The 20,894-nt window shown below is 36.9% G+C and overlaps 1 protein-coding gene across 1 annotated transcript; it reads right to left on the reverse strand.

Annotated features, from left to right (window-relative positions):
* Positions 1–1,380: 1,380 nt before the first annotated feature.
* LOC110168745 (caM kinase-like vesicle-associated protein) lies at positions 1,381–19,831 on the reverse strand. The gene is made up of 11 exons (XM_020934233.2): positions 19,667–19,831; positions 8,563–8,703; positions 7,509–7,640; positions 6,159–6,233; positions 5,929–6,067; positions 4,863–4,983; positions 4,712–4,787; positions 3,600–3,733; positions 3,446–3,524; positions 3,114–3,201; positions 1,381–2,748 (listed from the first exon to the last, which is right to left on the reverse strand). Exons 2-11 carry the CDS (start codon positions 8,655–8,657, stop codon positions 2,479–2,481), a joined length of 1,209 nt encoding a protein of 402 aa, XP_020789892.1. The 5' UTR covers positions 8,658–8,703; positions 19,667–19,831; the 3' UTR covers positions 1,381–2,478.
* Between the last annotated feature and the right edge of the window lie 1,063 nt (positions 19,832–20,894).

The following is a 20,894-nucleotide window of genomic DNA, read 5'->3' on the forward strand; positions in this document are numbered from 1 at the left end:
GGCTAGGTATGTCAAACAAAAAACAGTAACTGAAAAAAGAAAATCGGGAATCTGAACATCCTTTGAGACTAAGAGGTGCCATCAGTGGAGGATTTTAGCCTCCACATCCTGCATCCTTGTCGTTTCGTGCTGGATTTGGAGATGGCACGTTAGCTACAAAAAGAAACACAAATTTAAAGTCTCACCACAAATGTAGAAAGCATAAATTCATCTTTGTATAAAGTATTATAAAACACATAGTTGTAAAGGTGCACTAAGCTTAAACTAAACTTTTTGGTAGAGGGTCCACCAACTGCTTGTCTCCATGGAGATGATGTTGTTTGCCTAGAATGTTCCACAGTATGGCATAAATCTACCTCCATGGAGACAAGCAGGTGAAGAAACCATGCTGAATTGCAGGTCAGATCTGTGGAGAGGTGAGCTGAACCCACAGAAATGCAGGGTAACAAGCTTCTTTAGCAATAAAAAACACCTTAATTAAATAAATGCAAAAAGGATATATTTAATGCCATGTTGTGAAAAATTTAAGTAAAAGCAACAACATCTCCGAGGAGACGTGCAAGTAGTGGGCTGGATGAGGGGGACAATAAAAGTAAAAAATCATGTCGTTATATTGAATTACTGAAATTATTATTTATTACACTTACAGTAACATAATTTAGTAGTAATATCTCACAAAACATTTACTGAGGATTGACACTGACCTTTTTGTTCATAGTCTCTCTTTGAAACTTTCTTCCCTCTTTTGCCACTCTCATCCAATGTTGCTTGAATGGCATCTGTGCTTCTTTGGAGCATCTTCTCCATGCGATCAAAGCGTTCATTGATTAAGCTAACACACAGTAGACCATTAGAAAAAAAACTCCTCTGATACATATTCTGATTCGGGCTCCGGTTCTTCCTCTATTATTTCTAGCTCTAATTGTGGCTATTCATCAAAGTTCAGTTCACTTTTATTACTGTATCCCATGATGATATGGCACCACGTCAAAGCTCATAGACGGCCACTTCTAATGTTGCTAATGCTAAAAACGATTGATTGCGTTATGTTGAGCAATACCGCCACCTCCTGGAACGGACTGAAAAAATACAATATTTGACAAAAGTTCCACGCTGATAGCTGATTCAGAAATAAATAAATGAATTAAGTCAGAAACTCTCAGTTTATCATTTTAGTTAATTGTAACAACAAAAATTGTAACAGAAATTCAGATTTGGGTTATACAACAACATCGGTCTGGGGTCTAATAGAAATTATTAGGTTCAACAAATGCACTATTTAGGCATTTCTAACAAGAGTACCATGTTATTAATAGTGAAAAATGACTCTTCCCCCTAATCTGACAGTGTGACATCATCACACTCTTCAATTAAAAAACACTAATAGTTCAAACTAGTACCACTCAAAAACTCATTAGAGCTGTAGACTTGTAGGCTACTTATAAGCAGGCCTAGATTAAAATAAAAACAGCCAGACTGTATTGCTCATTTTATTCAGTCACAAGCATTGGAGCAACCAGTTCAGTAGCTAAATGTAGCTAAACAGTAGGCCTTCATAATATACATAACAGGGAAAATAAACATAGGTACACCACTTGGACTTTTTAATTACAAGTGACAACACAATAACATCTAACACCACGATACAAATTAACATTTTAACTATTAGGCCTGTTCTGCATGTGACTGTATCAAATCAGACGGAAACAGAAAAAAAACAACAAAGCTGCACAAGACGGAACAGAAAGCAAAGGAAAGTTCTCTCAAACATTTCAGAGACACCAGCGAGACTCAACTGGTCTTTTGAAATGTTCCTGTACATCAGCCTACTGCAACAAATATTAAGGCACTTTAACTAAAAAGAAAGAAAAACAAATAAACTTACGTACATAACTAGCTTGTTTCTGTTACTTTCTGCTGCACTGGATTACTAAACTGTAGGGTCCCTATAGTTATTGGTAATGTAATATTTGACAGATTTGGTGGTGATATAGTAACTATGAAATATTAACCTAAAATTTTCTATTTTAAGCAAAATATTTTAACCAATCAAAATAGATTTTATAGGCCTACTAGTTCTTCCTTTTATGAAACAAAAAAATGGTTGTAACTTGTGAAGCTGACATCTATAAACATGTTGAGCATACAAACACCTCTACATTATATACAGTTAGTCAGTGGGTGTCACTAAAGTACATGTTAGCTTTAATGAGGGTTAAAGGAAAACAGCTAAGGGCTACGTTTAAAAAGCTTTAAAGGGAATTTTACACAAATGAACAAATGAAACACTATTAGTTCAACCAACACAAGAGGCAAGATGACAGAACGCATAATGCTGTTGAAAAATTCAGCTCAGGGTAAACAAATATGGCGGTCTCAAATATGGCAATCTCAAGCCAAATGAATCCCTGGCTAGACTCTCTGCATGGGTTTGACTGGTAATAGTTGTACTACTTCCTTCTTCTCTTCTGTTTAAGCCTACTCTGCTTGTTTCTGCTGCACGTGGACAGCATCACCGTTGCACCGTGTTTGGGGTTGTTGTTCTTCTTGTCTCGCTGAGGCAGTCTGTGTGTCGCTGGACTTTTCGCTGAGTGCTGCCTTGATGCTGGCGGCCATGCTCAGACCCCCTGCTCCGGCCCCGGTGAGCGGGGTGGGCGCGTTGGGGTCAGAGACCGCCCCAGGACTAGCGCCAGAGTCACCCTCTGACGCACGCAGTCTCTTCATCAGTGTGGTCACTCGCACAGCTTTCTGTCAGAAGTGCACAGGTAAAACACTTGAAGATGCATATATACTTTGAAATACTGCAGCAGTAACATGCACTTCTGCAGGTTTAAAACTGGAATATAATCACAATTAAAAATGGAAAATTATTATGCCTTGTGATCTGGAATCCAAAAGTAAAGAGCTCACATTGCTGATTTGATATTAGGTTTGAGAACTAAAACACAACATGTAAATTAACAACTTTCACATCATGTGTATTGTTTTTGTTTGTTTGTTTGTTTGGTTTACTTCATATCTGAAGCCATACAGAAAATGAGCAATGACCCACTGTAAGTTTAGGATCTGGGCTAATTTGCAATCAAATTGAAATTGAAATTGAAATATTATACCTTCCACTTTGCTTTGGCAAAGTTTTTCTCAATTTGAGCACAAACTCCATCCTTGATGTTTTTGTCAGAAGCTGCATTTCCAGAAATCCTGAGAAAAATAACACAAAAGTTACTTTTATAATTCAGTACTGAGTGTGAAGTCAGATGGCAGCTGCTGAGTAATTTTAAACCCTGATACTTTATGTTTTGTTTTTTTTCCCCATGATTCCTTTTAAGCATAATCAAATTCCTCCATTAAAATGGCCAGTACTTGGACCCAAACAGAGATTGTAGCTCTGATAGGTTGGTGTCTGCTAGTTTGAATAATGTAAAGTACTTAAATTGTTTTGTACCATTCATGGCTAATGGCTTCCTGTGCTGTGAGCCGCTGGTCCTGATCAACCTCCATCAGCGATGCCACTAAAGACTTAGCTGAAAACAACAAAAGCAATTCACACACAAGCTGAAAACTGTAATAATAACAATGAAATTGTACTGAGCTCTCACCAGAGTCAGAAATGTCATCCCAATACGGAGAGTCAAATTCATAGTCTCCTGATAAAATCTTGATGAAGAGATTTTTGTCACGGCTGTCCTCGTCTTCATCTCCATCGTCGTAAAATGGAGGATTTCCAGACAAACTGTAAATAAATATGAGAAATTTGACATGTTCAACCCATAAATTTAAAGATGCCCTACGTCACTTTTTTTCTGGTGGAGGGCTCAGCCACCTGCTGGTTTCCACGGATGTTATTTGTTTTGCTTGCAGTGTTCCACAGCATGATCTTAAGTTGATCTACTTAGCATTTAGTCAATTACAGGTTTTTGTGTGGACTCGCCTCTCCATAGATCAGACTTGTAACTTGGTCTGCCTGGTGGCATCACCAGCTGGTCTCCATAGAGATAGTTAAGATGAATGCTATACTTAACGTTCTCAGCAAGACAACAATATCTCCATGAATATAAGTAGGTGGCGGACCCTCCATCTGAAAAGTTATGTAATACACCTTTAACAGCAATCACTTTCCTTTTGTATAGGAGCATATGTGACTTGCAATCTTGCAGTAATATATTTCATAGTAGTTTAGTAGTTATATTATAAGTTAGTTTAATTATTATTTTCACAATTGTTTTTCAACTAATATCAGTATGGGCTCAACAGGGATGATCCGAGCTCTACGAAACAGTTTAGATTTCAATTTATTCCTTTTCAGAGAGCTCCAAACCACAAACATGCAAAACATCCAAAGACCACATCTGATTATTTGTACATGTGGGAGAAGCAGTGCAAAATTACTAATCCAAAGTGAAATTTTAAAAAATAGCAATTATTTGGTTGACTAAATGTGATATCGATTTAGGATGCATTCACACACTTTCCAAATGATGACTAAACCAGAATCAAATCCAGAACAAAACTAGGACTAGACCAGGACTAGACCAGGACTAAAGCCAAACCAAGTCTATATCAGATCTAAACTGGGCTCAAACCATGACAAGTGTGCACTCTTGGAATTTTATAAAATTGGATGAAAACTAAAAATGCAAGCTTTTTAATCTCTCTAAATAATCCACAATTCTTAAATTTTAGACAAATATGAACTCTGTTGGCTACTTACAGTATATACATGATGACTCCTATTGCCCAGCAGTCAACAGGTCGCCCATATCTCTGTCTCCCAACCATTTCAGGGGCTGCAAATACAATTGCACAAGTCAGTACAATGGCATGGTATTAGATGGGCTTTATAGATGTGATACAAACCGTACCAAGATATTCTGGGGTACCACATGGGTCCCTGATCAGTCCGTTCTCCAGTTTGGCCAACTGGAAGTCACTGATTACGATTTTGGAGTGCTTCAGTCGGTTGTAGTACACCAAATTCTCCAGCTACAAAAGAAGACAAGGTAAACCTCATGAGTCACAAAGCTTAAAGGTTCTGATGAAGAGGTGCAATGTGCTTATTTACAGAGATGGTATTCCTTTGCCTGGAACAATATGCATAAACTTACCTATGAACTTAAACTTACCACCCACCCCCCATCCCTGTCACCATCACCAGAAAAGTTACACAGTGGAGCTTTAAAAGTTCAGCAATCACAGAATATTACGAGCATTAACAGATGAAGTGAAAGCCACAGATTACCTCTTCTTGGTGGCACCTTTTTGCTAGTAGGATTTACTATTTTAAGCATCAATTTTGTGCTCTAATTTCATTGTGTGAAAATTATAGGCACATGCAAGGATTAGTGATGCAGCCAATTTGTTGTGGCTCATGTTAGGTGTTACAATTTTGCATTTTGCAGTGTTAAACTAACAACAAAAGTGCAGGAAGCAAAGCCCTGTGTGTTTTTGGTTTATTCAGAGTGTGACTTAAATCAAATATCTGGGAGGAATTTGTCAAGATTATAATGTTCACACGTATTCAAAAGAGTTGTAAAACAACCCCATTAACTGCTGTGTCACAATTGGTAAATAAATACAGTTATCACAGTTCGGAGTCCTCTGTTAGACACCACTGTGAGGACTTTTGACCATTCAGATAGCCTATAATATTTTCTTTTGGCAACAATCACTCTGAAAACCACATATGTGTCTGAATACTTTAAAAGGAACACTAACTTGAGTATTTATCATCTTAAAATCTACACTGACTAACTGAGAATTCACTATTACAAATTTTCAAAACATTATGGTAGAAATGTGTCCATATATTTTATTAGGCTTGCATATGACAATAATATTATGGATGATTCTGTGTATATTATCATTACTTTTTTGGGAAGTTTTAAATTATAGATAGATCATTGAAGTACATTTGAATATTTCTGTTACCTTGAGATTTCTGTGGACAATTTTAAGGGAGTGCAGGTAGGCAACAGCTTCCAACACCTGCCTCATAACGTTGCTGGTGTCTCTCTCCGAATAGTACCCTTGATCCAGGATCCAGTCAAAGACCTCTCTCCCTGTAGCGCTGCAGTAGTCACAGTCAAACGTGTCAAAACAGGGTAATGCATATTTTTAGATTAGCAGCCTCTTTACCAGGTGCCTCTGATAATACTCACAGTTCCAGAAAGATGAAGTATTCTTTCTTGGTTTCGAAAGCGTCAACCAGCTGCAGGATGTTGTGATGTTTTACCCTTTTGAGATGCAGGAAGAGAGCAACAAAAGAAGTGAGTTAATGAATCTATTTGTAGGCAAGACAAGACTGAGACGTATGCATAACTATAGCATCACATTGTGCATCGCATGGTAATAGCAGCAGATTAAATTCATTAAATTAGTGGCACCAGGTCTTTGTATATGGAACAACAAATAGCACTATAATTATTAGGGATAGGACAAAATAGTGTGTCACATATTTTTGATGTATAGCCATAACATCAGCTGTATATCGCCCAGCCTTATTGGACCATATTCATTTTGATCTAAACCACTTTGACATAATCTGGGGAAAGGATGATCGATGGTAAGAGAATTTTACAAAAATGAAAATCAGCTCCAGATCACATTTCTTCAAAATGCCAGAGCAGATTTTGAAGCTTATGTTCTTAACATTTTTCAATTAAACCAAAAGAATTTGACTACCATTAATGTTCTCCAAATTTAGTTTTGCATTGTCAATCTTCTATCAACCTGAGCAAAATAAAAATAGTAGAATGCAAATTTTCAGGTCTTCAAATTTTGTTTGGAACTGTATTAACAATTACCAGCTGTCTGCACTGGGTGGTTTCTTGATGTAAAGCACTTCGAGTGCATCGAAGGTGGAAAAGCACTATATAAAAATGTGACCATTTACCATTTATCATTCATTTGTTCAACTTCTTTTTTTTTAAGACTTACAACACTTCTCCTGACCACCACACCTCTAGCTGAGTAATACTTCTATTTGATATAGAGCTAAAGAGAAATTCAATTTGTCAACTGAACAAACGTTCAGAACTGAAGAAGCAGCTTGGATGAGTTGTGAAACGTTTTTAACCAAAAAACATTTGTCCAGATGAATTTCTCCTTCAACATGGATTCTACCTGGACAACTGAGGGATTTTACACGTTTGATTTAGACTGAAATGTCACAGATATCAATATCATGTGCAATGTATTTGCAGTAGTACATGCAGTGTTGACAGTTGACTAATACTTTCCAATATGTTTTGAAGTCTCTAACAAGCTGCACATCTCAGAGCAGGCAGACAGCCAAGTCAGCCCTCATCATCAGAGTTTATACATCAGAATAAATTATATATATGCTCAAGAATATACTAGAAAATATGTGGTAATAGTGAGAGAAGCAGACACTGTCCATGTGAAAACTAATATTGACGATGCTGGACACACTGTCATGTCTCAAATGTACAATGTTTTTGAAAGGAAAAGATTGAATGGTCTTTTATGGAGCTCACAGCATCACTTACATCTTGAGGATCATTATCTCGTTCTTGGCAGCTTTCCGCACTTTCCTCCCATCTTTTTTGTGGAACTTTTTACAGGTATACATTTTCAAGGTGGTTCTATCCTTCGCCCGGAAAATCTCACAGAACTCCTCCCTGGAGAAAAAAAAAAAATAAATAAATAAATAAATGTAATTACTGTTACTACTTACATTCATTTACATTCATTTGTTGTTCATACAGGGTTGAACAACAATGTATAACAATTCAAACACAAATAAAACAGGTAATGTCACACAGGCACATAGGTGTTAGCAGTTTGTACACAATTAATTGAATATAGCCTTGTATCCTTTGGCAAGACACATCAAATACCCTCAGAGAGATCTATGATTAAACCAAGTCTAAACTAGGATACTTAATTCAGGCGCAACATTAATTCAAGGACTTTAACGTCTACACTCCAGTAGTAGCACTAGTTGGACAATCCGATTATAGTGTGTTCATACAGAATTTAAAACCCAGACTAAAACACATCTAAGGTGAACACTAATTTGGACACCAAAATCTGATCATTATCTGATTTCCGGAGTTATCAGATTATTGGAAAGTTATGTAAACAGTTACATCTGATGTGAGTGATAAAATTTCCTTCTGATTATTCATTCACTGATTATTAATTTATGCAAACAAACAAACAAACAAACAAAAAACACCACCACCACCACCAACAACAAAAAACAACTAAACATTTATAGCAAATTAATTAATGGGCCAAACACAAAAATGAAAGATAAAATGTTAACCACTGAGTTCTTTTAAATTCATTGTACTTTGTGTTTGATTGATTAACTGATAAATTATACAAGGTGTTTTGATGATCATTCTCTTTGGAATGTAAAAAACACACCAAAAATAAGATCTCATTATTGTGTTATCTGATCACTCTGGCTGGCTATCTGATCTTTACTTGCTATGTAAATGTACCCAGTGTTAAGCATTTTCCTTCACATGTACAGTGCAACTTTGCACATGTCTGTATACTGTTTGTATATGAAAACAAAAACTTGGCACTTACGACTTGACCACTTGTCCGAGGTCATATTTGTCGGTGACTTCTGCAGGACTGTTGTAATCCTTCTTCTCCCCGAGTGTTAAACAACCAAATGGCATGGCAGCTCGGGCCGGGGCCGCGAAAACCTCCACAGCACAACACAATCTGGACAGAAAGATGGAGAGATGAAGAGACTGTACTGCAGTGGGAATGACAGACAACACACATCTATAATGGATAAAGAAAGAGATCCAGAATCACAGAATATAGTAGGGCTACTGCAGAGGATCCTAGTGTGTTGTGGGAAGGCTGTATGCTATATGGGCCCAACATGGAATAATAACTCCAGGAAAAAATACAGAAAAGGTTTAGTGTTCGCAGTTGAAAATTCTGCTCTCTGGGTACAAAACATATATAGCAAATGCATTTTGAGTTGGAGCAATTAAGAAATTGCAAATATTTCAGTTATTTAGATAATAAAATGCTCTGCAAATAATTAAATATCCTTTCTTTTAATAGAAAAATTGTGTTGAATTTGTGGTTTATACCTTTACAAACATGTTGTGAAATTCATAGGATTCTTGTATTAGGTTATCAGTTCATCATATCATCATATTTCAGTCTCTCAGATGTTAAAGCTCCTGGAGTTGTTTACAATGTGCACTCTGAAAATAATTCTACTTTTTATGAGTAGAACATCGAATTAGAAAAAAACGCATTTAGATGTTTTTTTGTTTTTTGTTTTTCTAAAATTGTGGAGCCCTAGTCCGCACTGCATGTTCTCTATGATAAAGGCACCTTACAGGTCTTTTCAAAAATATTTCAATAGCAATTTCAATCCAACCTCATGCCCAAAGTTGCTAGAACCAACCCAAGTAAGCACTGTAGGACACAAGGAGACACACTAGTCTTCATGAAGCAACCATTTGAGAAAAAAAATCAAGATTCAATTGTGACTGACATAGGTTATTTTAATCGAGAGATCCACAGCTAATCCTGTAGCGGTAAAAATGTGCAGAGTAGAGTTCAGACTTTGAAGGAAAAATTGCTGCTATTTTTGTATAAAATTACAATGATTCAGTCTATTTTTAATTTGTTTTTAATAAGTGATGACAGTCCAATATGAGGGAAAAAAAGATTCTGATATTGCCCCAGAATAATTTGACCATAACCAAGGAGCAGTGTCAAATTAAAGGACATTTTGTATCCACATAGTGTAGTTGTACTGGGAGAGCGCCTACCGTGAGTCAGCCCTGTGCTGCTGCAGATTATTCAAGAGACACAGGTGGACTTGACCCATCGCTTCAGTTTAACTCACTGTTCTGCACTGGAAAATATACTCTTCTGAAAACACATTCCACTGTTACTGTTATATAAAGTCTGATTTGGGAAAACATTTTAGCTTTGGAATCAATGTAGTCTTTTTTGTTTAAGTCAATGTTTTTTCTTATTAAAATATATCAGCAATTTTCACCAGACATACAAATAATGTTGAATTTAAACTAAACATATGGTTAAATTAAATCATGAAGGTTTTGAGACACCCAGGATTAAATATACCCAAAACATCTGCACATCCAATATGTACTTTAGTTTTGCTCTTTTTATATATTAACAGCTTGTGGGTACGATTCTACCCATCAGAAGGAACCGCTCTTGGTTTGTTCCCTGTGTATTTGTGGAGTATTTGATAACGGGAAATTCAGCAGCTCATCCTTCATTAATGGGGCACACTGTCCACAGCAGTGACCAGCCAGACTACAGTGCTTATTCTTTTAGCCAATGTTAAAGGCCAACTATGTATATTTTCTGGAGGAAGGTCTCCCGTATACGGTTGCCTAGGAGATGTTATTGCTTTGCCTGGTACATTCCACAGTATGGCATTAACCTAATCACATGTTCAATTACACATGATTTTATTGCTCTAAAATACCTTGGTAAAAGGTACTGTGATACATTCTCACTGCTTCAGTTACATTTTTGTGCATGTTTTATTAAGCTTGATTAAGGTAGTTATAATGTGTTCCAAAGTGTGATGAGGTGATGAGGCTAAATTGTTGCTATGAAATAAACAAACATAACAAAGGCAGCTGAGTGTCCCTGTGTGTACATGTAAACAGTGCATTTTGGCAGTTCCTTCAGTAGCTGCTGTGGATGTGGAGCAGAGAAAAGAGTGGGAGGATGTGAGTGAGGTTCTGTCTGGAGCAGGAGCCAGGACTCTGTCTTTTTACCACCGGTCTGGGCACTAACCAGAAACTCATCATCGAAATGAGTGCCTGATTTGTAAATGAGTGGGTAAACAGTTCGATTTAAGGTCTACTTTTTAACAGTCTGTTCTGTTGATCTTTGACTTTAATTTTTCTGCTATTTTGCAACAAGGTTTACCATTGTGTTCATGTTTTCTTATCTTACATCAAGCAGACTGTAGTGTGAGGAATACACTTTTTAAAAAGTAATTTGAACACTGTTACTGTTCTGTTCTGTTCTGTCCCCAAAGAACATTCCCTGAATTATAATTACCCCTATGAATTCAGGTAAAAAGTTGCATACTCCACCAAGTGGGGTATATAAGTGAGCTTGGCTAAAATATGTAAAAACAAAAGAGAAATACACAAAACAAGCTGAACATTTGGGCCATAAAACAACAATAACCAATGCTAGAGTCAGTAATCACAACTGCTCATTCAAGCTCAATGAGGATGTTACAATATTTGAGTGTTACTCTTAATGTGAGAAGAGACATCACAATTTTAGGATTATTCATGACACCATGATCAAGCAACAGTGAAATCCTTGACTCACTTTGCAATTCACATTGTCTAACAGAGCAAACTACTAGTGACAAACATAAACTCTGAATTATAAAGTTAAAGCTGCACTCTCTAACTTTTCTGATGGAGATTCTACCTACTTGTATCTAGGTAGATGTTATTGCTTTTCCCTAAATGTCCCACCCTTTGGCATTAAACATAGCTAATGTATCTCAATGGAGAGAAGCAGTAGATGCCACAAAACCAACACAGGTCAGCTCTGTGGAGAGGTGACCTTACTCACAGTACAAATCTACTCATTTCAAGGTGCGCACCTTTATTTGACTAATGTAAGAAAGATATGTTTAATGCTGTACTGTGGAACATTCCACCCAAAACAATAGCATCTTCATGAGAACAAACAGGAGGTGAACCATCTACCAGAAAAGTTACAGCTTTAAGTTAATGTGACATAAACAGATGAATACAATAAACCATTGAAAAGAAAACAGCACTTTTGTTCAAACTCTTGTTATGTAACCAACTGGTCCAGACCACATGTCACCACAGACCATCTACCATCCGTAACAAAACAATCAAATGCTTGATAATTCTCTATGATACAAATTACAACACAGCCAAATTATCTCATTTCATGTTATTTACTTTACAGCAGATATATAGAGAGAATAAAGCTGCAGCCTTATAACCAGGGCCAATTCTTATTAGGGACTGGACTCATATGTGACAAGAACATGCTGCTCTATAAACCAAATAACAAAGAAGTGTATTAAGTAAAGACACACACACACACTTTCTACATCAGCCTCAAGTCTCGTCTCTCCATTTGTGGCCATTTTGTTTTTCCAGAATAAACCATGCTGTTTCTGAAGTCTCCTGGGGACAATACACAAAAAACTATGTCTCTGAAGCTACTTAAACAAAAAGCACCAACATTTTCCGCTGCCCTCTTTCTTGTAGTGCTTTCAGGCTATAGTCTACCTGTTTTAGACTAAGCAGACACGCAGCAAATAGCATCTTCATTCAGTGCTTATAAGTGGATTATAAAACTATAGTCTTTTGGCATTAAATAAGAAATAACTTTGCTGCTGCACTCTCAGCAATCACAGCCTCCCAGACGCTGAAATTTTCCATTTAAGAAGGACCCACAAGTTCTCAACAAGGTTTAAGTCAGGTGAGGAAGGGAACCACGGCATTATTTTTTCATCTTTAAGGCCTTTACTGGCTAGTCATGCAGTGGACTACTTCAGTCCATGTGATGGAGCATTTTCGTGCATAAAAATCAAGATCCTCTTGAAAGATGCAGACAATATCCTGTACCAACGCTTGAAGAAAGAGTCTTCTAAAAACTGACAATAGGTTTTGGAGTTCATTTTGAGTCCAGTCTTCAACGTGAAAAGGTCCAACAAAGCTCATCTTTAATAATACCAGCCCATACCAGTGCAAATCCACCTTTCTGGCATCTGAGTTGAAGTGGAGCTCTGTGCCCATTATGATCCCATCCATCTGATCTGCCAAGAGTCGCTCTTATCTCATCAGTCCATAAAACATTTGAAAAATCTGTCTTCGGATATTTATTGACCCAGTCTTAACGTTTCAGCTTATGCTTTTTGTCCAGTGGTGGTTGGGTTTCAGCCTTCCTTACCTTGGTCATGTCTCTCAGGACTGAACACCTTCTACTCCTGGGCACACCAGATAGGTTGCAGTTATGGAATATGGATTCTTGGTAGCTTCATGTTTGATTCTTCTCAAATCTCTTGCAGTTAATTTGCACAGAACTCCACTTCGACTCAGACGCCAGCAAGGTGGAGGTGGGGTACTGGTTTGGGATCGTATTATTAAAGATGACAATTAAAGAGACAATGCTCCATCACATGCATCAAAGTACTCCACTGCATGGCTAGCCAGTAAAGAACTTAAAAGATGAAAAAAAAAATAATAATACCATAGCCCCTTCCTCACTTGACCTAAACCCTACTGAGAACTTGTGGGCCCTTCTTAATCGGGAGATTTACGGTGAAGGAAAATAGTACACCTCTCTGAACAGCATCTGGGAGGGTGTGGTTGCACATAAATCATATAATTTGGAGGAAATTACCAACATCACAACATCATTCCTAGCACTGGATTCTTGACATTAATGTTATACTAGTACTTTGTTATATTTATTATTCTTGATAATACTTGATTTCTTATCTATTAATTTCTTGCTGTTATGCTGAAGACTTTTTCTATCAGTGTTTAGTTTTGAATCACTATGGCAACGTTCCCTAATTCTCATGGAAGTGAATTACCCTTCTGCATCAATAAAGGTCTTAATTTTAATGTACATGATGCATTTTTGAAGTAATATTCAAACATGTATAAAAGCTAATAGCTCATGTAACATGGAAAGCATTCAGTGTAGTTCACCTCATCAGCGTCTCTATCACCATCTGTCTCGGCCTCAACCCACTGCACAATCTGATAAAGTCATGCAGTTTTCTCCCTTTTGTTAAATAGTTTCTGAGTATTCTCGTGGATAAAAGATGTTCTCCTTCACCCTCAGAAGAAGAAAAGACTCACATACTTGAATAGTGCTGAATCAGACGTCTTTATCTCAACCTTTTTAAACCATCTTAATGACGAGCACTACACAGGCAGGCATGCACGGGCGATTAGTGTTGAGAGCGCAATTAAAAAAGCTACTTGCATAAATAACTTTTATGGAATCATATTTTTTAAATTATGATGAACTAGGTGCATGGAGAAGAAAAATAACATTCAAATATATAAGGATTTGATGGCACCTCAGAATTGGAGACACAGAAGTACTGAGGATAACAAATTACCCATCAGGCTGCAAAATTAATCGAAATTGAATTGAAATTGTAATTTTAATGTACACAATAACCAAATCACTGCTGCAGTTTTTGAAACACCCTAATTTCCTACACAAACAACAAAATGTCTTATATATATATGTCATAAAAATAGCTAACCCTGTAGTTGAGATCTGTACAAACATGTTCTGAAATGCATGTGATTCTTGTGTTAGTTATCAATATTATTAAAGCATAAATCACAAATCTAATTACTATTACGCTTGTCCCATATCATTTAGTCCTAATTACCAGAACTGAAGGTGCACTATATACATTTTCTATTCCACTTACATGTGTGTTCCACAATATAGCATTAAACACTCTAGGCAAACCTACAACATGCAATAACCATGCAAGCATGCAGGCGGCCAGCAAAACAGGAAAGTTCCACAATGGACCAAACAGACATGTTAATTTGCATAAAATCTGAAATAATGAAAATGTTGTACCTAAAATATTCAAATTTGTCCAAAAACAAGGTTTACCTTACAAAAACATTTTGCCATCCTCATGCTTTTATAAATAAAATGAAATTTGGATCCCAGAAAGGACATCTGTCTTAGAACCTGTTCAAAAATACTATACTTTCCATCAAGTTTTCACCAAAATATTGCAGTTTTGGCATGCAGTGAATTGTTGATATTGTGAATATACTTTTATGGGATTTGTAGATCATTGTTTTTCCAATAACTTTTGTGGAACCGAGTTTAGACTGTGCCATCTGCTCCTGCCTCACAATAGATGCACCTATTTCCGTTTTCAAAAGAAGGTTACAGAATAAATCCCCGTATTGTCTGTTTGTGAGACGTGACAGTGCACAACAATACACAGGCAAAATAGCACAACAACAGGCAATTATAGGTCTATTCCTGTGTGGCTTCGCTTACTATGACATATCAGGCAAAGCATTATGGTCACCAACTCATTTCTGTTTTGGCAACTCATATTGTTGCAATACTAACATTTTTGATATTTTTGTACTTTTGTTTTTGTACTAATAAAAGTTGGATTGTAAAGTCTAAAATGTGATTGTTTACATAAAGATGTTGCAGTTCTGTTGACTTCTCCGTAGTGTTATACTATACTTTTGAATACTTTTTTACAGTTTTGATACCACAATGCTACTCTACTACTCTTTTTAAGACAATAGAATTTTTTTTTCAGCTCTAAATAATAATTGGTTCTTCAAAACTGTATTACCATTCAGCCTTAGTTTTGATATAGGTCAAGACCATTTTAAAACTATTTATTATATAGTTTTTTGTTCAAATGAGTATCTAGTTTCAAAACTATTTATCAATTACCATCTGGGTATCGATACTTATGACAACCCTACACTCCAAAATGAGCAATTTTGTTGTTTGGGATACAGAATAGACCAATATTTAACAACATTGTATTGGCCAATCAGGAATACATATTCGCACGTATCAAATCAAATATGGCTGCTTACGAGGAAAAAATCAAGGAAAAAATATCACAAAGGACTAAAAAACATGGAAGTATCAATTAACTCAAATCTGAGGTGAGAGAAGTGTGATTTTGTTCCAAATAATGTGTGGTCAATGAGTGTCCTTGTTTCACATGTGTCACAGAAGTAAATGAATCTGACTGCATGGCCATGGAACGCATGGTGACCAGACTGATATCCCTCTATATAAATATACAGAGACATCATCATCATTCTAGACTTGCTGGAAAATAAGTTTTAGATGTAATCTGACCCAGTTTTCAGGCACCATGCACCAAGTTATGTCTTTGTCAGTTCCCCTCAAGTCTCTACAGTTGCTCACTTTTCCTGCTTTTTCCACATCCACTTTGAGGACAAAATGTTCACTCTGTAGATACCACCCACGAACACTAACAGGTGCCATAATTCAATAATCTATAATTACCTGTTCACAAAGCAGTGGTCACAATCTTATATATCTACATCAAGAGCTATAAGCGCTATTTCGTATTCATGCTTTCCCAATTGTGTCTGGCATAATAGACTGAATAACACTGCTACTAATAGGTTACATTAGCTAATACTGACCAGTTGCACGGCCAATAACAAAGTACAAGTAACACCTTTGTTTCCATGGCAACGCTGCATTCACCATTGTCACTAGATGTTGAGCAGAAAACAGTCCGCTGTACCACAGGCCTCAGAGGAGCTATACTTTGGGAATGAAGCGTTTTGGACAGTACTTAAAATGAACTCAGATGTGGTCTTCTAATATGTTTCTATCCCAACTGCATTGCACCTGCCTCCCCCTGTGATGCAGTGGTCTGTATTTACATTTGCCACAGGTGGATGGTACAACAGATGGCTTTCTTAACATAATCCTCCTTTATCCAAGCATAGAATTGGCATAAAGACATTTTAAAAAGTTTGAGGTACTTAAAGTAGTTTGAGTGCACCTGCTGTTTCGTATAACCATGTTAGAGAAATTAGAAGAGCTATTATCTGACTACAATTCTGTGAAATCGACCAAGGACATGGGTTTTTCTAAGAAACACATATATTTAAGCAATAATATGCGCATTTTAATTCTTAATCTTTGCCAACAGGGCGAGACTTAACACTGGAATATTTTAGACATATTCCAAAATCAAAGGGATTCAGAAGCCAGTGTATTTTCAGCCTGTTTCTGTTCTGCTGAAATAAAAAGAGACCCATGCCCTCTTGGACACAGAAAATATTGAAAAAGAACCAGCCAAATTCATAATAATAAGCAAATTAATGCAGGGAGAGAACATTCCTCGAGATAAGAGACAGAACTCCCTTTTCATTTTGGTTTGCAGATTTCAAAAGTTACATTGCCTCATTATTTCAATTTTCTGCACCAAAAATTATATATTTATATGTACTGTACTGTATGTTAATGTGTCCAAACTCCAACAGCGTGAAATGGAATCTGAAGCCTTTCCGTTCACGTTATCTTCTGTCAAAACGAGTTCTTTCAGCTGTCTTGTAAATAAATATTACGATTAAAAACAAAATATGCTATCTTTGGTCAGTGGTCAAAAGTACTCAAAATTGCTCCTATAAACGGGAAACTCAAACACATGTACAGGATTAAGAGGTTGATTTCTCCACCTAAACATATGCATTTGTTAAAATAATATGTGAATCTCATTATAGTGAATAAATGAACGAACGTGAGGGTAAATAGTGATGTAGCAGCCACCACTGTCCAAGTCCTAAAGACCTCCTTAAAACTCCTCCTCCTGTGCACAACTTCTCACAGCATCAACAACTTCAAAATGAATGAACAATGAAGTACCAAACACTTCTAATTTGTATTGGGTTGTTTGTCACTTCAAATTCTTCCTCTTTTATTGCTCAGGGTCAAGTCAATTTTCTTCACAGACAAAGCAACTTGGCAGACGGCCTTGTACTCGCGCCAACTCCAACTGTATGCAGCCTCTAATGCGTCATATGTATCCACTGTCATTTTTAGCAGCAGGCTCTGAACATACACCCTAAACTTAGAACACTAACCATCATGCATTTGGATATGGGCTTTATAGTGTTATCTTCAGTGCGCTTGTTGCCTCGTTGCCGCTGTCACACGCCACTATTCATCATCACTGCCAAAGCGCTGACCAGTTTCTTCTGATGTTGTTTTGTTTCCATGGCGACCGGAGCTACAGTATCCGCACTGTGGTACTGTGGAGTTCTCAGCATCAGGCTCCAACACCAAAAACACTGCATGAACGTAATCATGAAAACACGTATGGGAATTATAATTGTGAATGACATGTAGCTTGACAGTTATTCCTTTATCTTTGCTCACTTTTTTAATATGGATGTGATGTAGCCTTACTCTGCAGTGAAGTTGTGATTTCATTACAGTCACCAATGCTTTGAGTTGCCTACTGATTATGGTTTACCTAGTTACACATATTGCTTGACTACTTAGACCTGTAAAATTAATTGAATTTTAATTGAAACAGTCATATGCAATAATCAGTGATCATGGAACAATCCTCAGTTAATCCTGGTTAAGCAATGATCAGACTTTGGAGTACATTTGGCTATTTTAGATTTAGATGTATTCTTTATGGTCATTAAATTAGTTAGTAAAGACATTTTGTTTGTTTTAACATGAAAAATTATCAGTCAAAATTGCATCGTCCTATATCTACTTTACATATCATGGAGTATCATTAGTGTTTCAGTTTGTTCCTATAGAAGTCAAGAATGGACAGATGCAAATAAGGACTTGGTTGTCAATATTGTTGTTGTTGTTTTTTTTAATGTTTTTTCAACCACCTAAGTTCTGTAAGTTTAAAAACGCTCACTTGTGTGTAACAGTATTTAGCTTAAGTGATTTTGAAGTATATGTGGTGTTCCAACATTATACATCGATTTAAAGCATCTTTGACTTCAACCATGTTAAAGGAACAATATGTAACTTTTGAGCTGCAAGGTACACTATCTGCTTGTCTCCGTGGAGATTTTTTTACTGCAATGTTTCACAAAATGCCTTTAAACTTATCTTTATGAAACTACAGGTGTTTTAATTGTTAAATATCTTCATTAAGAAGCAATGTCATTAGGAGCAGGGTCACCTCTCCGCAGATCTGACTTGCATGTCTTCAAAGATAGATTTTTAATATCATACGGAAGAGTAACCAGGCAAAGCATCTCCATGAAGACAAACAGGTTGCGTACCATCTACCAAAAAAGTTACATGGTGCATCTTTAAAAAGTTTAAAATGTGTCAAAATGATGTGTTACATATTTCAAATATTTATCCATATGCCAGTTAACATGAATGCAGTGTGTCAGTCATTTGTGGAATTTTATAGATCAAAATATTTCAATGTTTTCCTGTATGAGTCCCAAGTCTCCCCCAAAACAACCAAGGCAATAAACAGGAAATAGGCTCAATAGATATCCATAAAAGCCATGCTGTAGCTTGTACCACTTGTGCATACAAATCCCAAAGCACATAAATAACCTACAATAATATAATAATTCATGTCAGGGGCAAAGCGTCTTTCCCTCAAAGCCACTTCAAAGCGCCGTGACCAAAATCCACAGCCTATGTTAAAACAATGAAATCTTTGCAGGACTAGTCTACACCTGCAATGATTTCAATGTCTCGGTACATAAGTGCAAAATCTTGCAGCAGTCCGTGTACGCAACTTCACAGCACACATTTTTAGAAAGCCTGCTTGTCTGCTTGTTAAGGTTAGGAAGAAAAATGACTGGGCTACATAAAAACAAAACATACAAAAATACAAAACATCATTTGTTACACAACCATATGTTTCGTTTTAATGATGTTAGAGAGATTTGAGCTGTATGACAAAAGTGCACCCATTGGCTTACTGAACAAGCTACCAATGCCGCAAAAGTTTTCGCTCCAAATCGTGCCGTCCGCTTCAAACGCCAGAGCGCACGACAGAAGCGATCCTCTACAATCCCCGACACTTCATAAGTACATCTTCTGAGTGAATAAATAGACTAGTGTTTAAAACATAACGCCCACTTACCTTTAATGAAGTCAAAGGTAACAAACTGTTGCCAATATTGTAGTTTTTGACGCCCTTTTTTACTTTTCCTTGGCTGGCTGCTGGTTTTACATCCGATGTGATATGGCACAGATTTTAAGATTTCATTTCCAGGAGCAGAAGTCAGCTCGTTCACGGGAGTATTACGTGAGCGGGTGATGGTAGCAGCGGCTGGTGATGCAGGAAGGAGGGGAGCAGAGCAAAGCAGCGAGCGCCTGTGTGTTTATGCGTAATGTTTGTGGAGCCGATATTAAAAGGAGTTTTTGACAGTGAGTGAACCCGCGAACGTCTGCGCTGTTGATGCTACGTCCAAGTGTCCCATCAAAAAGAAAGTGTTGTTTTTAGCAAAGTCCCACCGGAAGTTGCCCATCACCAAAGAGATCTACTTTTGGAGCAGATTTTGATTCTGCTCGTTAAATATGTTATTGGGCACGGTGCTGATTTTCCATCGTGAACTCTGCGCCTAAAAATCTGGTGCTGGGAATCGCAGTTGGCTTGTGTTTTAGGACAAATAAGTTTCACACCAAATATTTTATTGTAGACTTAATTCCACCAGATTTTGTAGGCCCACCTCACTGCCTGGAACTGGTCTTGATGTGTCCAAAAGAATTAAGTTAATTCATAAAAATCTTCAATCATGTTCGTATTGTAAACCCTTACTTAAAGGTGTTCTTAATAACTTTACACTTTCTGTTTGTAACTGCTTTGTCATGAATGTTCCACAATATGGAACCTATCTATCTTGCATGCATTTATTTGCAAGTGATTAAAAAGAAGAATCCCTCGATAACCATACATTGTTACTGTTGGATTCTCCATAGATCTTACCTTTGCTCTCCTACATTCCTCCAAAGACAAACTGCATCACCTGTTTGACTCCATAAGTTTAATAACATACTGTGGGACATTCTAGGCAAAGAAATAACATCTCTATAGAAACAAGATGTCATGGTCCACACCAAAAAGTTATAGTGCACCTTTAATGCATTTCAATGAATACATCACACCGTAAATACACCTTAAATAACTGAAATGAATAAGCTTTTGGTTGTCTTTGCTGTAAGTTAGCCTGTAGAACGATATTAAATCTCTTGTGAGTTATTAGTTTTGCACTGGCCTAAGCAGTTGAGGCTTGTATACCCGTGTGTGTTGGACAGTGCCCTCCCTTTGTGCTTCTCCTCACTCCACAGACATACAGTACATTAGAGTT

Source organism: Boleophthalmus pectinirostris, unplaced genomic scaffold, assembly GCF_026225935.1.
Source record: "Boleophthalmus pectinirostris isolate CB_2022bp ecotype Guang Dong unplaced genomic scaffold, ASM2622593v1 HiC_scaffold_3, whole genome shotgun sequence".
Lineage (NCBI taxonomy): Eukaryota > Metazoa > Chordata > Actinopteri > Gobiiformes > Gobiidae > Boleophthalmus > Boleophthalmus pectinirostris.